Genomic DNA, 17,435 nt, shown 5'->3' with positions numbered 1-17,435 from the left:
TGGCCATGTTTTTTATTTGAACAATCTTGACAGGTGATGACATAAGGACAATTTATGTGAAATTATTTCAAAATCGGACCATCAGTTTAGGAGGAGTCTGTTGTTTGAAGGTGTTTCTAGTTTTAGCTCTTGCGGCCCCTATGTGCAACCAAGGGAAACCATCTGAACAACTTTGGTAGAGAACCATCCAAGGAACATTCACACCAAGTTTCATCAAAATCATTCTGTGGCTTTGGACACGATGTCGTTTAAACGAAAGTGGATGACTTTACAATACATGATCAAAATACCTCACCATGAGGACTTTGTGCTCAGGTGAGCTAAAGTATATACCTTGAAAAACAGAAGCGATTTTTTTTCAAAATTCTTATTAGGAAATGGGAGGGACCTTTGAAAAGTATCAGAATTTTGACCCTCCCTTTTCATAGATTGTATGTATGTCAGTGGAAGTATCTTTACCTTGTTCCTGGTCCAGTACATTGATAGGTTTAACATTAGTAGGTTGGGAGTCGGTCTTCTTGATACCAAACTTGATAGCCTGCACCAATCTAGCCTCTCTGGGTGGCTCCTCCAGTTGAGGTTCTTCGAGGTTCTCATCTTCTTCTTCCCTGACCCGAGTCTCTGTCTGTACCTGGGCTTCCTCAGCCTTTGCTGCAATTGTAATTCCAGCCAATTAAAGAAAACATAAATGTTCACAAAGGTGCATAAGTCTGAATTCTTATTGACATATATTCAAAGTGTTATAAATCAATAAATATTTCAGGAATAACATATATGTATATAATTTAAAATTTTAAAACAAGAGGGTCATGATGACCCTGGATCGCTCACCTGAGTAATATGAGCTACATGTTTCAAATGTCAAACTGATGATTTTTAGAAAAATTTTGAAAAATTTTCCAATGTACAATCAAGTAACCCCTGGGGTGGGGCCAATTTTGCCCCAGGGATCATGGTTTGAACAAAGTTTGTAGAAGTCTACTAGGCAATGTTACATATCAAATATCTAAGATCTAGGCCCTTCTGGTTTATTTTTAGCAAATTTATAAAGATTTCCCTATGTACAATCAAGTAACCCCTAAAGCTGGGTCAATTTGACCCTGGGGGGGGGGGGGGTCAAGATTTGAACAAATTTTGTAGAGGTCCACTAGGCAATGTCAAATACCTAAGCTCTAGGCCTTCTGGTTTATTTTTAGAAAATTTTGAAGATTTTTCTATGTACAATCAAGTAACCTCACGGGGCGGGGTCAATTTGACCCTGGGGTCATGATTTGAAAAAAATTTGTAGCAGTCCACTAGGCAATGCTACATGTTAAATATCTAAGATCTAGGCCTTCTGGTTTATCTTTAGAAAATGTTTGAATATTTTCCTATTTAAAATCAAGTGACCCCTGGGGCAGGGTCAATTTTGACCCCAGGAGTCATGATTTAAACAAATTTTGTAAGGGTCCACTAGGCAATGCTACATGTGAAAAATCTAAGATCTAGGCCTTCTGGTTTATTTTTAGAAAAATTTTGAAGATTTTCCTAGGAAAATTCAAGTGACCCCTGGGACGGGGTCAATTTTGACCTGGGGATCATGCTTTGAACAAATTTTGTAGAGGTCCACTAGGCAATGCTACATGTGAAATATCTAAGCTCTAGGTCTTCTGGTTTATTTTTAGAAAATTCTGAAGATTTTCCTATGTAAAATCAAGTGACCCCTGGGGCAGGGTCAATTTTGACCCCGGGTCATGATTTGAATAACTTTAGTAGAGGTCCACTAGGCAATGCTACATGTCAAATATCTAAGCTCTAGGGCTTCTGGTTTTTGAGAAGCAGATTTTTGAAGATTTTCCTATGTAAAATCAAGTGACCACTGGGACGGGGTCAATTTTGACCCCATGGGGTCATGATTTGAACAACTTCAGTAGAGGTCCACTAGGCAATGTTACATGTCAAATATCTAAGCTCTAGGGCTTCTGGTTTTTGAGAAGAAGATTTTTAAAGTTTTTCCTTTCCGTTGCCATGGCAACCAGAGTTCTGCATGGAATTCAATTCTTTGAAAAAATTTTGTAGAGCTTCACCAAAGGAACATTCCTGTGAAGTTTGGATGAAATAGGCCTAGCGGTTTATGAGGAGATGTCGTTTAAAGTAAAAGTTTACGGACGACAGATGGCGGATGGTGAGTGATCAGAACAGCTCACCCTGAGCCTTTGGCTTCAGTGAGCTAAAAAGTAACAAGAGCCATGTTAGACATGGCTAATCCCCCTGCCGGGCATATTATAATTGAAGGATGTGGTTCGCATCAGGGGTTTTAAGATGTGGAAGAAAGAATAAGTCAGTAGTGAGGTGGTTTACTGCTAAATTTTATTAATTTTCGTGAACAGTATAGCTATGATGTTTTTCTATATGGCTACTGTAAAAAGAAGGAATGGAAAGCTAACTGGGAACAAGAGTGCCAGAATGTCACAATATATGCCCGTCAAAGCAAATTTCATTACTCTAGCAGCTGTATTTGCAAATGGAATGTTAATTTTGTGGTTGTTTAGTAATCATTGTAAGTCTTTTGTTTTTTAAAGTCCACAAAAAAACTCCTTACCAGGTAGAGATACCTTATATATAATAAAATTAATAAAATACACCTAAAACTGGAGAGTAACATCTATGTTGTACCACAGAAAAGTGGTCTTGTTTTTTCCCTAGGGTCAATTATAAAAATGTTACAATATAAGTTATTTATAGTAACAACTAAGGGAAGTTAATCTTAAAAAAAAAAAAAAAAAAAAAAAATTGCAAGTCCACACAAAAATCTTTATCAGGTAGAGATTGGTCAAAATACACCTCAAAATTGGATTTAGCATGCTTGTTGTACTACAGAAAAGTGGTCTCGATTTTTCCCTACGACTAGTAATGAAAAAGTTACAATAAAAGCTATTTAAAGTAACAACAAAGGGAAGTAATTCTAAAGAAGGGAACTGCACATGACACTTCGTCTCATGATGGTGTATAATTGTGCCAAGTTACATCAAAATCCCTCCATGCATGAAGAAGAAATGCTTCGGACAGTCATTCTTGTATCTGACCTTTGGCCTCTAAGTGTGACCTTGACCTTAGGCCTAGTGACCTGGATGCGCATGACACTCTATCTCGTGGTGGTGAACATTTGTGCCAAGTTATATCAAAATCCCTCTATGCATGAAGAAGAAATGCTCCGGACAAGGTTTTTATTCTTGTATCCTTTGACCTCTAAGTTTGACCTTGACCTTAGACCTAGGGACCTGGTTCTTGCGCACGACACTCCGTCTCATGGTGGTAAACATTTGTGCCAAGATATATCAAAATCCCTCCATGCATGAAGAAGATTTGCTCCGGCCAAATTTTTTTAAGAAAATATGATAAAGGGGAATAACTCAAAAAATAGGCAAGGTAGAATTATTGTTCTTGCAAACTGCAATTCCTCCAAATGTGTTCTATCAGTGTATGAAGTTTGAAGAAAATCCCTCCAGTACTTTTGGGGTTATGCTCCGGACAAAATGTTTTAAGAAAATATGATAAAAGGGAATAACTCAAAAAATAGGCAAGGTAGAGTTATTGTTCTTGCACACTGCACTTCCTCCCGATGTGTTCTATCAGTGTATGAAGTTTGAAGAAAATCCCTCCAGTACTTTTGGAGTTATGCTCCGGACAAATTTTTTTTAAGAAAATATGATAAAGGGGAATAACTCAAAAAATAGGCAAGGCAGAGTTATTGTTCTTGCACACTGCACTTCCTCCTAATGTGTTCTATCAGTGTATGAAGTTTGAAGAAAATCCCTCCAGTACTTTTGGAGTTATGCTCCGGACAAAGATCATTGCGGACGCACGCACGCACGGAGAGCATTTCTAATATCCCCTTCGCCTTTGGCGGGGGGATAATAAGGGCTGTCACAGAAGACAGCTTGCTTCACCTTTTCAAGAATGGTTACTGTAAAAGCACATATTTTTCGTGGGCCAAAATTTAGCTAATTTGAAATATTCACTATGTTCAAAAGTTTTTATATTTGGGAGATTTTAAACAACAGGACCAAATGATCCTAAGTTGGCTTGATCAAATTTAATGAATATCCTGCTTAAAATGAGACCCCTTTGCATAAGCAAGGTATTTCTTTGATTTGACCAGGTGACCTAGCTTTTGACCCAACATGACCCATAAGTGAACTTGACCTAGCTTTCCAAAGACAAACATTCTGATCAAATTTCATGAAGATCCACTGAAAAATGCAGCCCCTATTGCATACACAAGGTTAATCTTTGATTTGACCAGGTGACCTAGTTTTGACCCAACATGACCCATATCTGAACTTGATCTAAATTTAATCAAAGCAAACATTCTCATCAAATTTCATGAACATCCTGCCTAAAATGTAGCCCCTATTGCATTCACAAAGTTTTTCTTTGATTTGACTGGGTGACCCAGTTCTTGATCCCAGACGACCCCTATTTGAATTCGAACTAGATTTCATCAAAACAAATATTCTGATCAAATTTCAGGAAGATCCAGTGAGTAAGAGGGTCAGTAACTCTAGAACCCACCGTGAACCTAGTTGGTTTTCGAAAGGAACCGAGATCTAATTGTGACATAAGTTGTGTGTAAGTGTGGTTAAAATAGAACGTAAAATGTCACTTGTATCTTGTTCACAAGGTAAAAATTAACAAATTTTGGCTCTTACAAAATCAGAGCAGCAGTTTAGGAGAAGATGCCCCAATGTGCAATGAAGTGGAACCATGCTGAGGACCACCCAATGAACATCCTGGCCAAGTTTCACCAAAATCCACTCAGTGGTTTTGGAGGAGATACTGTTTTAAAGAAATTGTTGATGATGGACTGACGGATGCACAACAGACAGCTGGACACAGGACAAACACAGTGTGATCACAATGGCTCACCATGAGCACTTTGTGCTCTGAAGAGCAGACAAAAAATGCATATTGTATGAGTACAAACTATATATTTATCAGAAATAAGTGTTGAAACATCTAGAAATATTATTATCAAGCAGAGCCAAGTTAAAAAGTGTTTTGTTAGTTTTATTTATCATTTACATGCTTTATCTCTCCACATTCTTTCATTTCTTGCCACTTTGGTTTTGATAGTGCCTGGACCATCTTTTTCAGCCACTTCTTTGATTTTCTCCACTAACAGTTCAAGTTTCTGTTCCTTGGAGTTGTTAATCATATCATACACATGTTCCTGATATACTTTCTGGAAATACAGACACATTAATAGTTTTTTTTTATATACTTTTATAAATTATGTCAAAAATACTGCTTGTATTTCACAAGAAAATATGAACAGACAGAAAAAAATTCCATATTGTACCTTTTGTATTGTATGTTGCCAGACTACTTTCACTTAATATGCATGACCTGACACAGCGCACATAAAAACTTCATTCAATTCTACTTTAACATCCACAAACATTAAAGATTTCTTTCAGTACAAAAAGGAAGAGATATATAACAAGAAGCCCAAGAGCAACATGTCGAGCCCGCCAGCTGTCATAAGCACTGGGAGTTGCACACGACACTCTGAGTCCACACAAAAATCCTTACCAGTAGAGATAGGTCATAATACACCTCAAAATTGGATGTAACATGCATGTTGTACTACAGAAAAGTGATCTTGATATTTTCCTATGACCAGTAATAAACGTTACAAAATAAGCTATTTCTAGTAACAACAAAGGGAAGTAATTCTAGGTTCTTGCGCATGACACTCCATCTCATGATGGTGAACAATTGTGCCAAGGTCCATCAAAATTCCTCTCTGCATGAAAAAGAAATGCTCTGGACAAAGTCATTCTTGTATCTAACATTTGACCTCTGTTACCTTGACCTTTGATATAGGGACCTGGTTCTTGTGCATGACATTCTGTCTTATAATGGTGAACATTCATGCCAAGTTACATCAAAATCCCACCATGCATTATTATTGTACTATTAACCAAGTTTGGTGCAATTTTGACCAGTATAGTTTCTGACAAGATGTCATCGGAAGAAGTGTGAACTGATGTATGATGGATAGTGAGGGATCACAATAGCTCAACAAAATTCCACCCATTAGTTCAATTTATTTTTATACTCATTTTACATGAGTAGGAAACATTTATGTGAAACTATATAATTGATCAAATTCTACATTTGTTTGCAAAGATATGTAAAGTAAAAGAAAAACTCACTAGATAATTGAACCTGTGTTTCTTGCCAACCAGATGACACAGTATAGTTGTACTATGACACAGGACTGTACACAAACTGCAAATATACCTGGGCTCTTTCTCCATTCTTGGATGTAGCATTTCTTTCACATAGTCAAGACCTAAACAAAACAAGATGCCAAAATAAGCTAAAGTTGCTCATCCTTGGACCTTGACCTTTTACCCTTGCTTCTGGCCATACAAAACTATTAGAACAAACCTGGGGAAGGACTTTAGAAGGATGCCACAGACTAAGTTAGGAAAATATCCATAAAGTTATCATTCAAGAGAAGCTGCTTGAATTTTTTTATTATCAAGCTCTGCGGGCAAAGCTTGAACCACTTGAACAAGGTTGAGGGAGGACGTTACAAGCATGTAACAGACCAAGTCTGGAGAAGATTCATTTAGTTCTTCATGAGAAGTCTTCTTAAGTATTTTATATTGTAAGCTTTAGACGTTTCTGAAAGGTTTGTTTTAGTGGAACCATTACACAAACTTATGAGAGGACTTTCGAAGTATTTAATACACCAAGTGAAGTGAAGATCCATCAAATGATTCTTTAGAATATGTGGTTTAAAAAGAAATCTACTTTTTGCTCTGGCTGCCCTTTTAAGGATGCTACAAACCAAGTTTCATGCAACAAGCAAGTTCATAAGAAGATGTAATTTAAAGGTTTTCTTCCCCTATATTTAGATCTAGCAACCCAACAAAGCGGCCAAGGATCCCATTTCACAAATTTCCAACCATGATCAATCAAACAATTCATGAAACAAAGTTGTTCAAAGATATTTCAATTTTAAGCATTTGCAACCCCTACAAGGTGAAACAAATTTTGAACAAATGTGAAAGATGATCTTAAAATAATGTTACAGACCTTGAAGTAAAATGAAAATCAATAAAGCAGTTCATGAAAAGGTTTCTTTAAAGAAATTTCTGTTCTAGTGACCACTACAAGGGCCTTATTTGAAACAGGACTACAAATTTTGGTTTCATATCTCATTTACATCGAAATAAAAGCATGAGGTATGGAATCAAAATTTGCATACCTGCTGGAATCACAGAGTTATAGCAAAACCAAGTGTTAAGACCCTATTAGTCACCTCTTACGATCATGCAAGGGTAAGGCAGTGGTTCCAATTCCTTTCATACACAGATCGTCCAAGAACCACATGGGGCCCTAATTTGAAGTATTTGCTAATTTGAAGTATTTGGGAAAGGACCTTATAATGATGCTACAGACCAAGTTTAATGAAGATCCATCAAGTAGTTCAAGAGGAGAAGTTGTTACTTGGTACTTCTATCCTAATTTTTATGGACCCTAAAAGGACGGATCTCTCTCATTTTTATAAGTTTTAGAGAGGACATTAAAATGATGCTACAGACCAAGTTTGCTGAAGATCCATCAAGTGAGTCATGAGAAGAAGTTGTTAAGGGTATTTATATTTTTACCAACAGCAGCCCCTTCAAGAGATAATTTTCCCCCATTGGAACAAAGTTGGGAGAGGACCTTTTAACAATGCTTACAGACCAAGTTCGATGAAGATCCATCTGGCGGTTCATGAGAAGGATTTCTTTAATGTTTTTTCTATTTTAGCTTTACCAGCCCAAAACGGGGCAAAGCCAAACCATTTGAACAAACTTGAGAGAGAACCTTCCAGGATGCTACAGATCCAGTCTGATGTTATTCTGACTAGTATTTTCAGAGATGTTTATGTAAATTGATGAATGATGGACTCGGACCAAGAACAAATGACCAGTTCAGGTAAACTAAAACATTAAGGCTTAGACAGATATATAAACCTCTACCAATCTGTTTAACATTACAACAAGAGTGCCAGACTGTCACAAAATACACCCTTCATCGAACTTGGCCTAATTCAAGGGACAAAGTCCAAGAGTTCCTGGGGCAATTTGACTGGTTATCGAACTAGGCCGAGAAATTATGCCCATAAACATTGTCAGCAAGTTTGGTGAAGATCAGATGAAAACTGTTCGACTTAAGGAGAGGACAAGGCTAAATTCACTGTTTTTCGAGTAATTCAAGGGCCATAATGAAAGAAGTGTCTAGGGCAATTTGACTGGTTATCAAACCTGGCCGAGATAATATGCTCACAAACATTGTCAGCAAGTTTGGTGAAGATTGGATGAAAACTGTTCGACTTAGAAAGCGGAGAAGGCAAAAATCAGTTTTTTGAGTAATTTAAGGGCCATAATCCAAGAATGCCAGGGGAGATTTGGCTGGTTATCAAACTTGGCCCAGATATTATGCAAACAAACATTGCCAGCAAGTTTGATAAAGATCAGATGAAAACTGTTTGACTCAGAGAGCAGACATGCTTTGGATGTGCACTGCCCACCCGCCGCCGCCACGGGTGTTCACAAAATACGCCCGGCTCTTTCAGAGACGTGCGTATATAAAGTACAACTGACAAATGCTTTAGCCAATTATATTGAAATAGAACCAGATGTTTGACAGAAAGGAGAACATTTTTAAAGTTTTCCATATAGCATAGAGGGAAACCTAGCCTCGCTCCCTTAAACTCCCTAAAAACAGAACAATTTAAAAGGATTTAGTGGAGGGTCACCGAAGGATCATTTCTATTAAACAAGATTTAGCTCACCAAAAGGTTCCTTCTAGCGCATATTAATTGTTATCTTTAAGGGATCTGTTTTTAGCATCATGTTACAGATGTTTAATAAAACAATGGTGAACTAGAAATGTGTCCATGGGACACAGATGTCCCCACTACATGACAAAGGCCATAATTCCTACACAACTGAATAAATCCGGACGCGTAACCCCAGGTGCACATGCTGACCAACATTCCTGTAAACTTTAGTGACATTAGGTCAAATACTTTTGGAGCTTCGCGCGACACAACATTAAAATGACCAATTTTTTACTAAGTCAGGGGCCATAACTCCTATATGATGGAATGAATCCAGATGCGAAACCCCAGGTGCACACCTACACATGCTGACCAAAATTTCTGTACAGTTTTGTGACTCTACATCAAATACTTTTGGAGCTAGGTGCGACACAACACTAAAATAACCAATATTTACAAAGTCAGGGGCCATAACTCCTACATGACTGAAGGAATCCGGACGCGAAACCCCAAGTGCACAACTACACATGCTGACTTTCCTGTAAAGTTTTATGACTCTATGTCAAATATTTTTGGAGCTAGGCGTGACACAACATTCTCGGAAGGACAGACGGAGGGACGGACGCACGGACAAGAGCAAATCTATATGCCCCCACCACTCATGAGAAGGCACAAAAATAAAGGTTGCCAAAAACTTTAACCAAGAAGGTCACGCCAACGTTGACGCCGAGCCGGGGCGAGTAGAATAGCCCCCTATTCTTCAAATAGTGGAGCTAAAAAGCTTGCCCATTTTTGTAAAAAAAAGCAGCCATTTTTCGTAATCATCCCATTCATACATTGGAACTAACCAAGATTCGATGCATTGAAAAGCTATATTGAGATTGTTTATTTCATCCATTTTCTATTTGAACAATTTTTAAAACTGTTTTCTAATATTTTTATTTATATTCCACATGTTTAAAAACCCTGCGCTTTTGCATTGATTGTAATTAACATGACCGCGCGCTTCTCACACAGTTTACATGTTTATTTCCGGGATTCAGAATTTCAACTTTCTTTTAGAATCACGACGAAATGGGAAGCTGACATAGCATTGTAATTTTTTTTTCATATCCTCAAGTAGCATATAATTATAGTAAATAAATGTCCCATTTATACGCACAGAATTTCTCATTCGACATGGAAAAGAAAGAAAGAAGTTTAATGTAACTCTACTAATTGGTTAGTTTGTTATGTACAAATATGTGGATTTTTAAACAATTAAAGGGCAATAACTCTGGTTACAAAAGAGATCCTGACAAAATTGTGTGTGCCCTACCACATTATGGTGATCTAAATTCAGTTTAAGTTTCATAGTTCCAGGTCAAATATATCACAAGTTATGAAGCAGAAATTGCCATATTTATAGTACACTACATAGTTAACACTAGAAACTTCTAAGGGCCATAACTCTGGTGTTACTTGGGCAATCAGACTGAAACTTGACGGGCTGCATAACCTCATAGTTGTAAATATGTATATGAAGTTTTATTTAACTATTCCCAACCAATTCCTAGATATGGCTCCGGACGAACGGACGAAAGGACAGATGGACAACGCCAAAACTATATCCCTCCACCTTCGGCGGGGGATAATAAACAAGCGTTCAAAGTTTCAAAGCCACATGGCAATTAGTTTTGACAAAACACAGGCCTATTATATAAAACTGAACCTTTTTCCAAGTCCTAAAAAGGGCCATAATTCAGTCAAAATACTCGACAGATTATATATTCTTACCCACAGGTAGAGACTGTTGTTATAAACAAGTGATAAAAGTGTAAAAGGCGTATGTCACACAATTTACACAAAATATTATGAACTGGTACAAAAAACTTGAAGAAAAGAACTAAAAGAAGCTTATAATATGGCTATGGATAGTCAGACAAAATCTTTAATGGGTGTTATGTACTCTTGCCTAAAACTAGACATGGTCATGATACACAAATGTTGAAAGTTTCAAAGCTATATATGTCAAAAGGTTTTGTCAAAATGTGGATGGTACGAAAAACTTAACTGAGGTGTGAAGCCAATACTGAGGCTGACGCCGTCATGAGTAGAATAGCTCTACTTAGTCAGTGAATGTAGTTCTGTACAAATGAAATCATATTGAAAATATTACTGTTTGAGGTACTGACATTATTAAATATAATTCAATGTAACCTTTGAACTACAAAAACATGAAATAAGTCACTTTACCAATAAGTGTTGTATCAGAAAGTGTGCCAGATTCTATTGCCTCGTTGTACAACGACTCAAACTGTGACTGGTAGCTATCATCATATGCCTCTGGCACTTCACCCATCTCCTTCTTCCTGAGAGGCAGGGGTGCTATACATAAACAACAACAATAAAGAAATCTACTAATCCTCATTGATAACTGATTCCCTCACAAAAGCAAGGATGCATCCTTTTCATGACAAACATCATAAAACAACAGTTACTAGAGTTGTCAAAGTAGTGACGAATTATACACCCACAATATGCCTTGTCACAGAACGAAGCCATTGTCAAAGCCGAACTTGCTTGACTTTTGACCCACTGACCTCAAAATCAAAAGAGGTCATCTGCTGGTCATGATCAACCTCCCTATGAAGTTTCATGATCCTCGGCCCAAGCATTCTCAAGCTATTGTCCTGAAAAGGTTTAAATGTTCCGGGTCACTCTGACCTTTGGAACTCAAAATCGATACGGGTCATCTGCTGGTGATGACCAACCTCCCTATTAAGTTTCGTGATCCTAGTCCCAAGCGTTCTGAAGTTATTGTCCGAAAACTGTTTAAATGTTCCAGGTCACTGTGACCTTGACCTGTGACCTACTGACCTCAAAATCAATAGGGGTCATCTGCTAGTCATAACTAACCTCCCTATTAATTTTCATGATCCTAGGCCCAAGCCTTCTCAAGTTATAATCCGGAAACCGTTTAACTGTTTCATGTTATTGTGACCTTGACCTTTGACCTACTAACCTCAAAGTCGAACTTGACCTGTATTTTATCATGTTACATCTGTGTACAAAAATTTATAGACCCAAGCGTTCTCAAATTATCATCCAGAAACTGTTCAACTGTTCCGAGTCGCTTACTTGTTAAACTTGGCCTTGGAATCATCAAGATAAACATTCTGACTAAGTGTCATAAATGTGACCTCTACAGTGTTAACAAATTTTTCTTTTGATCCAAGTGGTGACCTATTTTATGACCCCACAAGACCCATTTTCAAACTTCACCTAGGAATCATCAAGATAAACATTCTGACTAAGTTTCATGAAGACAGGGTCAAAAATATGGACTCTACAGTGTTAACAAGCTTTTCTTTTGATTTGAGCAGCTGACCTAGTTTTTGACTCCACATGACCCAGTTTCCAATCTGGCCTAGCAATCATCAAGATAAACATTCTGACGAAGTTTCATGAAGATAGGGTCATAAATGTAGCTTCTAGAATGTTAACAAGCTTTTCCTTTGATTTGAGCAGCTGACCTAGTTTTTGACCCCACATGACCCAGTTTTGAACTTGGCATAGGAATCATCAAGATAAATACTCTGACCAAGTTTCAAGAAAATAGGATAATAAATGTGGCCTCTAGGGTGTTAACAAGCTTTTAATTTGATTTGACCAGGCAACCTAGTTTCTGACCCCACACGACCCAGTTTCTAACTTGGCCTAGAGATTATCAAGATAAACATTCTGTGCAAGTTTGTAACAAATCAAAGCATATATGAAACCTTTATATGGCTAAAAGGGCCAATACAGAAAATTTTGCAGTAACTCTAGAACATGTGACGGAATCTAGGTGTTTTTTTTTTTAAAGGAACTGAGATATTATTGTAACTCAAGTTGTCTGTAAGTGTTGTTAAAATCAAATGTAAAATGTCACTTCTATCATGTTCAGAAGGTAAAAATTACCAAATTTTGGCTCTTTCAGAGGTCAATCAGGGGCCGTAACTCCAAAACCTATGACTGGACCTGATGAATCTATCATTGGAATCCAAGAACTATTGTTGTTATTAATAAAGATATTTTGCAAGTTTGTATCAAATCAAACTATAAACAAGAGCTCGTCGAACACGAAATGCCCCCCTTGATGCATTTAGTAATTGCACAAGGAACAGAAATTACATGCTCACTGTAAACAAAAGTTCTACCATTCTGGTTTAATCTGACCTTGACCTTTAACCTATTAACCTAGCAAGAGATTACAAAGTGATCTTGGTGCCATCCACTGAGCCATTTTTGAATGACTAGCTCAAGGTCAAATTTCATTTCGGTACAAAATAATGTGCATGTGGTCCAAATTTGAAAGCTGTGGCTTGAGAAATGTGAAAGTAGGTCACTAGATCAATATCAAGGTCAAAGTTCATTTTTGTAGACAGAAATATGCATGCATTTCAAATTTGGAGGCTGTAGCTTGAGAAATGTGAAAGTAGGTACTAGGTAAAAATCAATGTCAAATTTCAATTCAGAACACAAAAATATGTATGCGGTCCAAATCTTAAGTCTGTACAATCAGAAATGTGAAAGTAGGTCACTAGGTCAATCTCAAGATCAAAGTTCATTTCGGTACACAAAACTATGCATGACTGTGGTCCAAATTTGAAGCTTGTACCTTCAAGAAAGTGAAAGTAAGTCAATAGGTCAATGTCAAAATTTTTTCGGTACACAAAACTATGCATGTGGTCCAAATTTGAAGGCTGTAGCTTGAGAAATGTGAAAGTAGGTCACTAGGTCAAAATCAAGGTCAAATTTCATTTTGGAACACAAAACTATGCATGTGGTCCAAATTTGAAGCCTGTACCTTCAAAAATGTGAAAGTAGGTCACTAGGTCAATGTCAAGGTCAAAATTTTTTTCGGTGCACAAAACTATGCATGTGGTCCAAAGTTGAAGGCTGTAGCTACAGAAATGTGAAAGTAGGTCACTAGGTCAAAATCAAGGTCAACTCATGTCAAGGTTCATCTTGCCACTCTAAACCATACATGTGGTCAAAATTTAAATGTTGTAGGTTATTGACAAGAAGATTTTAAAAGCTTTTCCCTATATAGGTCTATATGAACCATGTGACCCCAGGGCGGGGCCATATTTGACCCTAGGGGGATAATTTGAACAAACTCTATAGAGAATCACTAGATGATGCTACATTACAAATATCAAAGCCCTAGTCTTTGTGGTTTGGACAAGAAGATTTTCAAAGTAATTCCCTATACAAGTCTATGTAAACCATGTGACCCCCGGGGCGGGGCCATATTTGACCCTAGGGGGATAATTTGAACACTCTTAGCAGAAGACCACTAGATGATGTCATATACAAAATATCAAAGCCCTAGGCCCTGTGGTTTTGAGCAAGAGGTTTTTCAAAGTTTTTCCTATATAAGTCTATATAAACCATGTGACCCCCGGGGCGGGGCCATATTAGACCCCAGGGAAATAATTTGAATCATCTTGGCAGAGGACCACTAGATGATGCTTCATACCAAATATCAAAGCCCTAGGCTCTGTGGTTTTGGACAAGATCAGAAACCGTTTAACTGTTCTTGGCCAATGTGACCTTGACCTTTGACCTAATGACCTCAAAATCAATAGGGGTCATCTGCTGATCATGACCAACCTAACTATCAATTTTCCTGACTCTAGGCCCAAGCGTTCTTGAGTTACTGCCCGGAAACCATTTTTCTGTTCCTGGTCACTGTGACCTTGACCTTTGACATATTGACCTCAAAATCTATAGGGGTCATCTGTTAGTCATGACCAACCTCCCTATCAACTTTTGTGACCCTAGGCCTATGCGTTCTTGAGTTATCATCCGGAAACCGTTTAACTGTTCAGGGTCACTGTGACCTTGACCTTTAACATACTGACCTCAAAATCAATAGGGGTCATCTGCTGGTCAAGACCAACCTCCCTATCAACTTTCATGATCCTAGGCCCAGGTGTTCTTGAGTTATCATCCGGAGACCGTTTTACTATTCAGGGTCACTGTGACCTTGACCTTTGACATACAGACCTCAAAATCAATAGGGGTCATCTGCTGGTGAAGATCACCCTCCCTATCAACTTTCATGATCCTAGGCCCAACGTTCTTAAGTTATCATCCGGAAACAGATTGGTCTACATTCCGACCGACCGACCGACAGACCGACATCTGCAAAACAATATACCCCACCTTCTTCGAAGGGGGCATAATGAAGTCTCTATAATTATGGCTGCAAAAACCAAAATAGCAAATTTTGGCCCTTTAACTCATTCAGGCCTAATCCTGTGAAAATCCGTGATAAGAGATAAGCACTCCAAGTCGGATCCCTTATAAATGCGTGATGATAACAATATAGCGTAAGTCGGATCCCAGATTTATGCGTGATCAACCCCTTGTTAAAAACATTAGATTGGTTTAAAATTGTAAACACAAAAAGGCTTCCCCAAATATTTAGCCAATCAGATAAAAGCTTAAACTTAGCAAAGCTTAAACTTCGCAATGTTGTAAAAAATATTCTGTTTGGACAAGTATAATATGTTTTATTCTGATGTAAATGCGTGAGTTTCGAACAAAAGAAAACAAGAGCTGTCACTAATGGTGACAAATGCCCCGCCGTGCCTTGACCTTTGACCTGGTGACCCCAAAGTCAATAGGGGTCGTGTACTCAATAAGTACTATCAGCACGTGAAGTTTGAAGGTCCTGGGTTCAGTAGTTCGCGAGTAAAGTGCCTTCATGCAAAAAGTTAACATTGGCCCCTGTGACCTTGACCTTTGACCTGGTGACCCCAGTCAGTAGGGATTGTGTACTCAATAAGTACTATCAGCATGTGAAGTTTGAAGGTCCCGGGTGCAGTGGTTCACAAGTAAAGTGCCTTCATGCAAAAAGTCAACACTGGCCCCTGTGACCTTGACCTTTGACCTGGTGACCCCAAAGTCAGTAGGTGTTGTGTACTCAATAAGTACTAACAGCACGTGAAGTTTGAAGGTCCTGGGTGCAGTGGTTCGCGAGTAAAGTGCCTTCATGCAAAAAGTTAACGTTGTGATGAACGAAATAACTAACGGATGGGCAGTTGAAAACTAATATGCCTCCCTTAGAGGGCATAAAAATAGTAAACATGGCGAGCTTTCATGACGTTGATTTTTTGGATACAGACGATGCAGAAATGGAAGATAATAATTATGATGGGATTTAATGAAACTGTGAATGATCTGGATATTTCTATGTCTCGTGACGATGATTCTGATGACGATGTGCCAAAATTGTGACCTCTAGTGTGTTAACAGTCAAACTGATGGACGGACGATGACAGACATGGCGATCACAAAAGCTCACCTTGAGCACTTCGTGCTCAGGTGAGCTACAAGAGCTGTCACAGGAGACAGCGCGCTCGACTATTTTGATGCTGGATAGTGAAACTGGGAACATCTGAGGAATCTAGAGCTGTCATTGGAGTGTTTAATATTAGACTCCAATTGTGGATGAAGATATTGCACAATAGCCTGAGTCTATGTCAAAAATATCAACTTAAAGTAATAAGAGAGGTAAAGATAAAATGTATCAAAACACAATATAAGTATATCCTAAGCAGAAAGGGGCATAATTCATTAAATATTGCATGGTACCAGAGTTATGCAGCTTGTGTCATATAGTGTGGGTGATGATGCTGAACAACTATTTTAAGTTTGAATCAAATCCATTCAGTAATAACAGAGACAGAGTGAAAGTGCATCAAAACTTTAACCTAAAATTTTAAGTAAAAAGGGGGAATAATTAATGAAAAATTGGTGCCAGAGTTATGCACCTTGCGTCATATGGTGTGGGTGATGATGTTGAACAACTATTTTAAGTTTGAATCAAATCCATTCAGTAATAACAGAGATAGAGTGAAAGTGCATCAAAACTTTAACCTAAAATTGTAAGTAAAAAGGGGAAATAATTCATGAAAAATTGGTCCCAGAGTTATGCACCTTGTGTCATATAATAAGGGTAATGATGTTGAACAATTGTTAAGTTTGAATCAGATCCATTCAGTAATAACAGAGATAGAGTGAAAGTGCATTAAACTTTAACCTGAAATTCTAAATAAAAAGGGGAATAATTCATGAAAAATTGTGCCAGAGTTATGCATCTTGTGTCATATGATGTGGGTGATGATGCTGAACAACTATTTCAAGTTTGAATCAAATCCATTCAGTAATAACAGAGGTAGAGTGAAAGTGCACCAAAACTTTAACCTGAAATTCTAAGTAAAACGGGGGAATAATTCATGAAAAAATGGTGCTAGAGTTATGCACCTTGTGTCATATGATGTTGAACAACTATTTTAAGTTTGAATCAAATCCATTCAGTAATAACAGAGACAGAGTGAAAGTGCATCAAAACTTTAACCTGAAAATCTAAGTGAAAAGGGGGGATAATTCATGAAATATTGGTGCCAGAGTTATGGCCCTTCTGTCAGATGATGTGGATGATGATGAGGAATAAGTATTTCAAGTTTGAATCAAATCCATCAAGTAATTACAGAGATAAGTTGAAAAAAGAGAAAGTGCACCAAAACTTTAACCAAGGTGGGGACGCGGAAAGACGCCGACTCCGACGCCG

General features: G+C 37.8%; 1 protein-coding gene across 2 annotated transcripts in view; it reads right to left on the bottom strand.

The window, feature by feature from the left end:
- The window catches only part of LOC123532336 (uncharacterized), a 316,884-nt gene that overhangs the window by 74,815 nt on the left and 224,634 nt on the right, over positions 1–17,435 (bottom strand). For both annotated transcript variants that reach the window (XM_053517493.1, XM_045313748.2), the window contains exons 14-17: positions 11,063–11,194; positions 6,201–6,340; positions 5,065–5,224; positions 460–651 (exon numbers count right to left, since the gene is read on the bottom strand). In XM_053517493.1, the coding sequence (XP_053373468.1) occupies positions 460–651; positions 5,065–5,224; positions 6,201–6,340; positions 11,063–11,194 (624 nt within the window). The remainder of the gene's footprint in view (positions 1–459; positions 652–5,064; positions 5,225–6,200; positions 6,341–11,062; positions 11,195–17,435) is intronic.

The sequence above is a fragment of the Mercenaria mercenaria genome, chromosome 11 (genome assembly GCF_021730395.1).
Source record: "Mercenaria mercenaria strain notata chromosome 11, MADL_Memer_1, whole genome shotgun sequence".
NCBI classification, from domain to species: Eukaryota; Metazoa; Mollusca; class Bivalvia; order Venerida; family Veneridae; genus Mercenaria; species Mercenaria mercenaria.
Note: the sequence above shows the minus strand (reverse complement) of the source record. Positions and strands in the feature narration are given on the sequence as shown.